The following is a 12030-nucleotide window of genomic DNA, read 5'->3' on the forward strand; positions in this document are numbered from 1 at the left end:
AACCAATTGAGAACTCGCAGAACTCATATGCAAAGCCAACTTTAACTAGAATGGGCACATAAATAGGAATATGTCAACACGATAGGTTATAAACCTCAAGTCGTGTGCTAGTGATAAACTACAGGTTTTATTCTTGATTAGACTCTTTCAGAATCTTTTAGACTCCCACTGTCCTCTTGACATATAAGACTTACTTGCCAAATATTCAAGAGATAGTGCGGATTCTTTATCAAGACAAACACTTCATACAATTGGCCTTAGTTGGTCTTTGTTTTATCCAAAACATCACAACTTACCAATTTCAAATGTACAAGAGTAGAACACATTTTACTCTTACATTTGACAAGTGTTAATAAACCTTCTTTAAGATGTGTCACTCAAATTACAATCTTGGAGTATTCCTCTAAGACTCAATTTTGGAACGAAGTATGATTCATATTTAGATTTAACCAATTCAACAATTCACGATTCCTCTTCTAAGTCAAACAAATGTACTAAGATGTCCTTAGAGGATCAATTGTGATATGATTTCATAATCACTAAGATAATCACAAAACACGATACTAAAGTACTCTCCCATCTTTTCAGATTGGAGAAACTTTTATCTTTATGCCAAATTTGATTCTTCTCATTCGTTCTGCCATACATTGAAACTTTTCCAATGCTTCAGAATTATACTTAAACTTGTAAGTATAACCATATTTACTAAACTTTAGTAAATCATGACGAATAGTCTTATCTATCTTTTGTGGTGGACTTGACTAGTGCACAAGAATGTGTACTTGATCCCTTAGTCCTTCATTTGACTCACATATACATGTGAACAAGGAATTAGTCTTAATTTTTCCAAAGATGAAAATTCTCATTCATCATACAATACAACTTGCATGATTCCAAGTTTCTATCAAACTGAAACTTAGGTGATGAGAATCTTTCTTTATTTGGTAAATTATGACACTACCACAAACGAAAGAATCAAATCCATTTTCCAATGTTGCTATCCATGGAATCAGATAAACAACAATTTTTCACAAATGCCATTGTAAGGATACTTAAAATAAATAAAATCAAAAAATTTTCTTTTATTTTAAAACTTGAGGAAAAACTTATCCTTACAATGCAAATGCATATGAAAACTATGTTGTTATCTATTCCTAAGCAATCTATCACAACTCTTAAGCAACAACTCAAAAATTTTGATCACCGAACCATGCGATCGAAATTCATCTTTGCGATCATAATCAGCTTACTCTTCCTTTAAGTTTTCTCCCCTTTGCTTGATCCTGACATACATCAAAGTGTATTAAGAATCTTCAAATAGGAACTTAGTTGAGTTAGATAGTGCACTTACCTGAAGCAGAGTCAAACTTTTTGACTAGACCTTCTCTCAGATCTTTCAGGTAGTTAAGACAGCTTCGCAACCAATGCCCCTTCCTTTGGCAATGGACCCTTTGGTAATGGTACATGAGGCTGTCTCAGAATTAGCATTTCTCTTTACCATTTGGTCAACCGAGTTGACTATAGCCGATCCCTTTCCATTGGGAAGAGAAAGCTTTTCTGTATATCCAATGTTACCATTGTCAATGTCCATGGAAGTTTGGGAAGTTGATCTTCTAATCAAATTTGCTTTACCAGTGCTCCAAATCATTGCTGATTCAGCAGCACCAAGCAAATAGATAAGATCATTAAGGGTCATGTCATAGTCTGTTACATAGTAGTCCTTTAAGAACTCACTATGTGACTTAGGAAGTGATTGAACATCCAACTTCCTCAAGACTTTGACACCCAACTCTCCCGGCTTGTCAATATGTGACTTTATCTCCAAGATGTGAGCACACATAGACTTTGCTTGCCAATAGGGCTTGAGTGACCTTGAACTATTCAAGAACTTGTGGGTAAGGAAGAATAATTAGAGGAGGTGGAGGAAGAGAAGTATGATTTCCAGAACATCATATTCATTAGGAAAGCTTGTTCCAAGAGTTTGGGGAAGATCATAATTGTCTGAACCAGACATCTTTTGGGAGATATTCAAGATAGTTGATTTAAAGTCCTTAATATAACACCCAATATTAGATATTAAGGCTAGGACCCAACACAATATTTTATAACTTGGAAGAGGGATGCCGTCATCCAAGCTATAGAATATTTGAAGGTAGGCGAATGACGATTCACCAATTTCCACCATGAAAAACGAAATAATTTATTAGGTTTTAATTGGATTTGAAACTCCTAGTTCTTTTGAGATTCATTGAACTTTTCAATGCCATGTTTCAATCTCGATTGTGCCCTCTCAAATTTTGTGACTGGGATGCCGAGGATCAGAAAACAAGGTGTGAATAACCATGCAAATATATTTGGTACCCTTAATATTTACCACTCAATCGATGTGCCGGTTAACCACACGCGCTCCACCGATACTATGATAAACATTAAGTTACCCTTTGCCTACCTTGTTAAATCCAGGTTAGTGTGCCGGTTAACCACACGCGCTCCACTAACGACTTAAGCAAAGTGCAAAGTGTAATTTCATGGGTTAGCACCAAATTCACATTTTCCTAAGTAACTAAGATTGGGAATTTATAAAAGGTGTAGTTACTTAGTATTTATCATTAATACTTTTAATGAAGGGAGAATTATAGTCCTTGTCCTACCCGTTCAGCTAACGACCCTCCACCAGTCAAGGAAGCGGTGGGTGAGAGTGGACACCCATTAAGTTGCCATTTTATAGGCAACAACCTTATACCCCCCTTATAGATTGGCTTCGTGAATGAGGCCTACTAACGGTAGACTGACTTTTTTCTTATATATATATATATATATATATATATATATATATATATATATATATATATAACTATTAACTATTAATATTATAATAGTATAAGGGTTGAATTTTAACTTTTAAAACTCTAAGGGCTTAACTTGGAATTAAAGTATTCATGGGGAAACTTTACAAATTCCAAAACTTGAGGGCAATATTTGAACACTACATAACTTTTCAATTCCATAACTTATGTGTTTAAAGTAGTTTTAATGAAAAAACTCTTCAAGTTACATAACTTGAGGACAAGTTATGGAAGACTTTAAAGCATTTAAAAATGAGACTCTTCACTTTCATAACTTATGGAAATCTTATGAGTGTTTAAAAATCATAAATGTGACTTTTCATATAACTTGAGGACAAGTTACAAAAACACATTTTATGAATAATATTTAGATCAATATGGATTGAAAACACATTATCTCATAACTTTTCTATTAATCTAAGCTAACTCATAAGAACAAGATAATTCAAATCATCAATCTTCAAGAAATTAGCATGAACATAAAACTAATACAAATCTTGAAATTATGACAATTATCTTTGAAATTGGATTAGCATGAACATTACCACATCAAAACAGGTTTATAAGTTCAAAAACAGCTTAGGGTAATGTTCCTAGTCCAATTCCAGCCTTAAAAGTCGAAAATATGCTGTCAGGGGCTTCTACTCGTCGAGTGTATGAACCTAATCGACGAGTAGGATGAATTTCTTCATGGACTCGGCGAGTCCATCAGTGGACTCGGCGAGTCCAGTGCCCAGACAGCCAGAAAATCGATTTTTTTCAGCTTTTTCAGCAATTTGCATCAAGTATAATTGAAAACAAGCCTAGGCTCTGATACCACTGAAGGGTTTTGAGCATTCTAACACTCCTAAGGTGTACATCCAACCTTAAATACCTTGGATCTATGTTTTCTCTATTATACATGCAAATATCAATTTTCCAAGGTATTGTTCTAACTAGCATAATATGAAGTACATATAATATAAATTCTAGTAGAATTACATACCTCTTTTTTGTAGCTTGATTCCATGGAGCTTAAGAGCCTAGTGCCTTAAGTGTGACACCTCAAATGGTTCACACAACATCACCAACATCTTGGAATAACTTGAGAGAAAAGGTTCCTATGCTCAAATCTGCTAGCCCTCATGTGTACACACCCTAGTGCCAATTTCTTGAGCCATGGGGTCCTTATATATATGGTGGCTATTAGGGTTACACCATGTAACCCATGTCTTTCCATATTCTTCATGCTCTATGGGTTAAAACCTCCATGGAGTATCCATGGGTTACTCCATGGGTTTAGCCCAACATTAAGAACTATGGATCATGAGCCCACATATATAAGAATGAATGATATACACAATCAATCCCCATATATTTAATTAATCTCCTTTTGATCACAAAATTAATTCCAAATTAATCATTGATCAATACTAATTAAAGAATATGATTTCATATTAATATATTAGAACTTATAATATATTAATAAATCATAAATATCCTTTTCTCATAAAAGTCTATCCAAATTAATCCGATGCCATGCAACCCAAATGGACCATGCCAATCGGGTCAAGTACATACCAATTATAGTTATGGACTTAGACACTAATCCAACAGATGTGTCATTCCATGATCAAAGTATGCCACATGTGTTCCTTGATTAGCCATGGTATCCCTTGATGAGCCAATGATGCTCATGGAAGATGCTCATGTAAGATGTTCATGAAGGATGCTCATGAAAGATGCTTATGGATGATGCTCGTAGAAGATGCTCATGGATGATTATGTGTGGTGATTTTCTTACTGTATTACTTATGACATAGTTGTTATGACATGATTGTACTTTTAGTTGAATTAGTAGGGTCTTGCTTGTTGCTTGTATGTTTATATGCTTTTTGGTTGAAACAGACCTGTTGGGTTGAAACATACCCGCTTGGCTGAAATAAACCAGTTGGGTTGAAACATACATGTTGATTGAAATAGACCTGATAGTTGAAACAAACTTGTTAGGTGGTTGAAATAGACACATTATGGTTATAAATAGTTATTATGTGTTGTATGTGATATTTTGGGGAACTCACTAAGCTTTGTGTTTGTAACTGTGGGTTTAAATGTTTTTAGGTACTTCTTCGGGTCATGGGAAGGCGTACGTATGACTGCACACACATATCAGTAGTTTTATGTTTCTACGATGAATTCCTTTATTACTTTGATCTTTGATTTTGGGTTGTGACTTATGTACAAATGGAAATTTATTTTGAACATGGTTTTATGAAAATGAGTATTTTATCTTATTTTTAAAATGGAAAAATTATCGTGGGAATTGGGACGTTACAAAAAGTACATAAGAGAATCTTACATTTCCATTAGATTTCCATTACTTTAAGTCAGTAAATAAAAACATACAAAATGGCCATTCACTTCAGCCAAAGTAAGGGGTATTTACAACCATATACATTAGTAACCACTATTGACAATTGGATATGGCATTTACTGTTGGGGTATGACGTCTCTTCCAACATGGAGCACTTAGAATTTACATGGAGCACTTGGAGTTCATAGAACATGTGGCAAAGGAACAAATCATTTGAGAAGAGAATGGATCATCATAAAAGGAATGGATCAAGTTCAAAGGAACGAATCTTCTAAAAGGGGGTATGGAGCACCTAAGAAGGGAATAAGAGCATCTTGTCATACTCCATGATGAAGATGCACCGTCTAGAAGTGGATGCTCATGAAAGATGCTCATGGAACGATGCTCATGGATGATACTCATGGATGATGCTCATGGATGATGCTCGTGGAAGATGCGCATGAATGATGCTCATGGAAAATGCTCATGGATGATGCTCGTGGAAGATGCTCATGGATGATTCTCATGGACGATGCTCATGAGGTTGAAGTTTCTAGAAGCACCTACATGCCATTCTATGATTGGTTAGGGCATCCCCTTTTTGAGCTAATTATGGATGGGACTGACCCATCAGAATTAGGATTATCCATGATTACCTATAAATAGGTTCATATCCCTATCATTGTTAGTGGCTAGTTTAGTTTTTAGTGAGAGCTAAAAGTGAGATACAACATTGAGTGTTTGTAATAGTTCCTGAAAGTTAATAAAATCCGCTCTCTCTCGTTCGCCCGTGGACGCAGGTCACCTTGACCGTACCACGTTAAATATTGTGTTCAATTTTTTATTTAAGTTTTTCAAAAGTTTTATTTCCACAAAGGTCACCGAAGTTTGTTTTGACATTTGTCTGAAGTGCTTAAGTTGTTTTGTTGTTGTCCCGGACAAAAAAGCAATTAACTTCCCTAAGCCATCTTTACAAAAAGGGAGATTGTCAATATACTTCAACCACCAAAAATCATAAAACCATAATACCAAAACCCCAACCCATTCTACCCATCCCTAGTCTCACATACCATGCATAACCTACTTGATTAACACACTAGTACACACACCACATAAACAACCACAATCCACCTATGCTTTGACCTTAAGATCTTTCCTTCAACCAATATGTCTTATTTCATCATATGTCATAGCTAACTCAATATTTGTCTTACATTTCTCAGTCATACCCATCAATTTTGCCGCATCCAACATCTTTTCAAGTGCAATAATCATATTTTTAGTTTCCCATAGTAACTGCTGTCTATTATTTCATTAAACTCCATTTTTAGAGAATAAACAGTCTTCTTATAGTGTTCATTATGCATTTTTGGTCAACCCACTTTACGAACTTACAACTGTCCGATGCTTTCTTAAACTACCAATAATGAGACAAACAATGTTAGGGTTTTCATATGAAGCCCTTTTCACTAAAGAATCAATGGATACATTTTTTAGTGTCAACAAAAAGAATAAGAAGATACTTACCATCGAGTTTACATAGTTGCAAAACCTCATTTTCAGATTTTTCTCATAGTCGCACAACGACGATATGTCTATCGAGAATATTAGGTTAGGGTTGAAGATGCCATGGACGACCTCGTTTTATGTAGGGTTTCGGTGCAAATACTCTTAGGTTAAAAGAGGAAAAAACTTGAGAGAACTGTCTTCATTTTAGGATCTAGTTTAAGCTTATTAAAGAAACTACTTTCTAACAATCCACATTGGTATCACGTGGACATAAGTTGACCACATATACACTGCCACATCAGAGGTAACCGATTACAATATGTTAAAATATGACTTTTATCTTCTTTAACAAGTAAATTAAGAGTTTATGGGTCGATAAAGCCCAAATGATTATCTTCTTTAACAAGTAAATTAAGAGTTTACGGGTCGATAAAGCCCAAAGGATAAAATATGGACCTTTTAAAAATGAAGTTTAACCTTTTAAAATTTTTAGGACAATGATGCCTGTGCTGCTTTAATTCCACTTATATATAAAATGCAATTTTTTCACTAAACCATAATTTCGCATAAACTGTTTTAGTAATAAAAATGATTTCATAAAATTTGATAATTTTGTAAAGTCTATGTATAATAAATAATTATTAAAAGATAATTATTTTATTGATAATACAGTTTAAATTATAATTATTTTAGTAATTAACCCAGTGGTTAAAACAAATTGATAAAAGGGTAGCTTCGAGAGCAAAAACTTCATGCGGGCGGCCATCAACAAAGAACAAAGGTTTCAAAGAGCGATAGAGAGAGAGGCTCATTCATTTTCATCCAACCCTACAACGCACGAACACGATGCTGAGAGCCGGAAGCAGGAGGCTAGCTTCTCTCACATCTCCATGGAGGCACCAAACCTCCGCCTCTGCCTCCATCATCTCCAAAAACACTCAGATCGAGGACACCGCTGACGATCGCCGATCGGCTCACGCCTCATCACCTTTCAACCATCCATTTCGTCCGTTCTCCAGAGGTTTGTTCGTTTCCCCTTTTTATTCTTCATCCTGCCCCGATTTTACAAGGTATATTAGCCTAATCGTGACCTAATTATCTCAATCTGAAATTATTATCAATCTCATTTATTTAACCTTGTAATTTCAGTGATTTAGGCATCTGATCCTGGTTGTGATTCTTTCTCTTCTGTTATAGTCTTTTCGTTTTTCTAGTATTGATTCGTGTTCGCACAATAACGATAGGGTTTTTTCGTGAAAGATATATCGTCCGGGTCATATAAATCTAAAGTTTAGTCGGTTAGGGTTGCATTTTTGCTATCATACCAGTTTAGAAATAAATGCGTTCCTCGTTCGAAATCATAGAGAGCAAATTGAGGACTACTTTTCTTTTATAAATAAGCTTATGCTAGATGTATTAGATTTAAATGGAGGACTGTTGTTATGGTGGGCAACTCTCTGATTGTAATTATTGATATTTTCTGGCGACCATATTTAAGAACCACAAATTGGTATCATATTGAATCTTGATTGGGGTCCCTGTAGTATCTTTCATGGTTATCTCTTGTTACTAAGGATGCAAGGGATGTATACAGATGGTGATTCTATGGAAAAGCAAGTGGTTTTAGGATATTTATGGAAAAGTTGGTGGGTTTAGTTTCCTGAGCATATTTACAGTCTACACAAAGTTGAAACAATATGTACTGGATGCATTAAGAGGATACTTGCAACATATAGCTTTGCTCATGTATAGACATTGCAGAATCAGATCTAATTGCATGTTCAGCTTTCATGCTCAAAGGTTTGAAGATTTAGATCTGTTATGTATTAGGGTTCTCTGACTGAATCCTGCTTCAAATATTACATGTGCAAAGCTATTTTGGTATTTCCTCACAACCAATTTATGAGAGCCCTTACCTACTTCTATGAGTATGCAACCTGCTCTAGGTTATCCTTATCCATCAAGATTGCAAATTTGATTGGTCACCAGTTTTATATAAGTGTCTAATCATTGTTTGACATGTCATGTAATGATGACAAAATAAAGGAATAATATGAACATGTACAAATAGGTAGCAATACCCTGAAATTTGACAAAAAGGAAAAGTGCTCCGATTTTCATGGTACATCCACATGTGGCATTTTTTGCAGTGGAGGGACACTATACTTGTATTACTGACTGTGTGCACACCCTCTATTGTCTCATAGTCATAGAAGACTCGACTTTGAAACATTGATTCGTTTTCAAGTAGGCTATTGTAAAGAATATTTGTTTGGGGCAAAGGTTTTATTCTCACATAACAAGGGAGCATTTGTTAAAATTTAATAAATTACCAAGTTTTCTTTATATTACCTGAAAAATATTATATCATGCTTGTGACAATATGTGCTTCTTTTAGCTAAATAAAATCGTTTTCTTTTACATGCAAGCACTTCAACACACACAGTGTTTAATCGATGATTTTTGAAACTAAAAAAAGGCATTTAGGCTGCATTTGTCAGACCGGACTGGACAAACATTGTAGGCTATTTTCAATGATGAGAATGAGAAGGGCAGTCACGTCTTTTACATAAAAGAGAGTTCGAGATGTCCTACCTTGTTTCCTTTTTGGGTGGAACAAAAGTTTTCATTTTTTATCAAAGTCAGACACACTGCAACCTGTTCTGTTCTGTTCTGTTCTGTCATGCGTAACAAAAAGCAGTTATTCTTAATCTTATATTTCAATTTAGTATTAATTCTATACTCCTTTTTCATCACAGGATTTGCGTCAAACTCGATAACCCCAAAATTCGAGGACACAATCCCACCAACAGTAGCCGCCATCACAAACCCAACATCGAAGATCGTGTACGACTCCCACAACCATGAACGTTATCCACCTGGCGACCCAAGCAAGCGCGCATTCGCATATTTTGTGTTGACAGGTGGCAGATTCGTATACGCGTCCCTCCTCCGCCTCCTAGTCCTCAAATTCATCCTCAGCATGTCCGCGAGTAAAGACGTTCTCGCCCTCGCCTCCCTTGAGGTCGACCTTTCCAGCATCGAGCCGGGGTCCACAGTGACTGTGAAATGGCGTGGAAAGCCTGTGTTTATAAGACGGCGAACAGAGGACGATGTGAAGCTGGCCAACAGTGTTGACGTGGCGTCTCTGCGGGACCCACAGGAGGATGCGGCTAGGGTTAAGGATCCCGAGTGGCTGATTGTGGTGGGGGTGTGTACGCATTTGGGGTGTATTCCGTTGCCGAATGCGGGTGATTTTGGAGGGTGGTTTTGTCCGTGTCATGGGTCCCATTATGATATTTCTGGAAGGATCCGGAAGGGTCCTGCCCCGTATAATTTGGAGGTCCCCACATATAGTTTCATGGAAGACAACAAGTTGCTGATTGGTTGAGACTTGAGATTGAAGAAAATGAAGGATTTAGGATGTTGGCGATATTTATGATTTTGTGGCCGAAAGGACCTGTTTTTACTTTCTAAATGGCCTTTTTTACATTTGGGCATGTTATGTTATGTTATGTTTCAGCTGATGTGTTTTCATAAAGATTGGAGTATTCGTTTTGTGTTTCAATAAGACTTGTTGCTTCCATATGATATGTACATCTATCATGTTGCATGACAAGATTTAAATGGATCACACTTGTTTTTTTAAAGGTCAAGGCTTACTCGACTCTTATGCTAAGCAATTTTTTATTTTTTATTTATTTATTTATTTATTTTTTTTTTTTTAAATTTGAGACCTGATTGATATTATTGTTTACGTTGGATAGTTTATATGTTATTTTAATGAATAAAGAATAATTGCAAAATAAAATTTTCCTTAAATTGGTTAGGTCCAGAAACATGGCAAAAGAAAGTATCCCAAAATGTAAAATCTAAAATATGAGAAAACCTGTTATGGTAAATTGTGTTCTTGAATCTTTCTTTTCGAAGAAAAAGGGAAGTGGAAGAAGAAAAAGAAAATGTTTTCGAGTTCTTTTTAGGAAGGAAAATAGGGATAATGATTTGAGAGAGTAACATATTTTGGCTTTTGGTTACATTTGGTCACTAAATTATTTTCCGTGTTTTATTAACCTTTTGAATTTGTTGAAACGTGTACATTATACTAGTATGACCGATAATAGTGGGTTTTGCCGGTTTCAAGCGTTGTTTTCGGTCAAACATGAATTTTCCAGCAAAGTATGATTTTCCGGTCATCTTCTCCGGTCAAACTTGATTTTCTGGCGATACCTCTTTTTTACTGGAAATGTTAAAACCCCAAAATTAGATGAGCACAAGAATCAAATGAACTCGAAATCCTTGAACTCGAACACAAAAACTCTATAAACTCGAAACCCTTGAAATCTAACTCAAAAACTTGATGAAATCGGGAGGAAATCGAACTCGAAAAACCTAGGGTTTTCGTGTGTTCATGTTCATCTTCACCAGCTTCGATTTTTCACACACAAACACGAATAATCTTTATCTTCATCGAATCTGGAGGAAATCGAATCATCTTCATCTTCATCTTCATCGAAATCTAGAGGAAATCGAACTCGAAAAACCTAGGGTTTTTATGTGTTCATCTTCATCATCTTTGATTTCAAGAACAAAACTACAAACGATTTGTGAGTTCATTTTCGTGTGTTCGTGTTCATGTTCATCAACTTCGAATTTTCACAAACAAACATCATGGATGAAGGGTTTAAACTCGAGGAAGATGAAGGGTTCTAGAAAATCGAGGTGTTGCAGGTTCGTTAATGGAGAAAATTGAGGTGTTGTAGGTTCGTTAATGGAGGTGTTGCATGTTTGTTAATGGAGATGAGGAACTTCCTAATGTTTCTTCAACCTAATCGAGACCAGAAAAACGAGACCAAGCCCTTCATCAGCTTCGAATCTAATAAGGTCTTTTCCTTGAATCGATTTCCATGGCAGCTTTGAGTTCAAGTTGTTCATCAGCTTTGATTTTTGATTTTTAAGGTTTCAGAAATCTTTCCAAGAAAAAGAACAAGAACCTAGGGTTCGATTTCATGTTTCATTCCATGAATACTTTTATTAGGTTCATCAGATGTGTTCATAGCTTCGCCGAAAAATTCATATTTTTGCCGGAAAATTCAACTTGACCGGCTAAACCTATAATGGCCGGTCATAATGGTATGTTTTAAACAAAAAAACAAGTTTAAGGGTTAATAGAGCACCAAAAAAAGTTAAGTGACTAAATATGTACAAAATGTATAATTGGTTACCCTCTTAAGTCATTATCTCAGGAAAATATCATTCTTTCTTTTTAAATGTATGTGTAACATCCCGACAATGAAGTATTTCCAAAATTAACTCTGTAACATCCCAATTTTCGAGGCTGAAAAT

The 12030-nt window shown here is 35.5% G+C and overlaps 1 protein-coding gene across 1 annotated transcript; it reads left to right on the forward strand.

The window, feature by feature from the left end:
* Positions 1-7424: 7424 nt before the first annotated feature.
* Positions 7425-10278, forward strand: LOC145167278 (cytochrome b-c1 complex subunit Rieske-4, mitochondrial-like). The gene is made up of 2 exons (XM_079086432.1): positions 7425-7708; positions 9447-10278. Exons 1-2 carry the CDS (start codon positions 7534-7536, stop codon positions 10076-10078), a joined length of 807 nt encoding a protein of 268 aa, XP_078942558.1. The 5' UTR covers positions 7425-7533; the 3' UTR covers positions 10079-10278.
* Positions 10279-12030: the final 1752 nt, after the last annotated feature.

This window comes from Lactuca virosa, chromosome 3, assembly GCF_052849685.1.
Source record: "Lactuca virosa cultivar CGN04683 chromosome 3, Lactuca_virosa_CGN04683_v6, whole genome shotgun sequence".
NCBI classification, from domain to species: domain Eukaryota; kingdom Viridiplantae; phylum Streptophyta; class Magnoliopsida; order Asterales; family Asteraceae; genus Lactuca; species Lactuca virosa.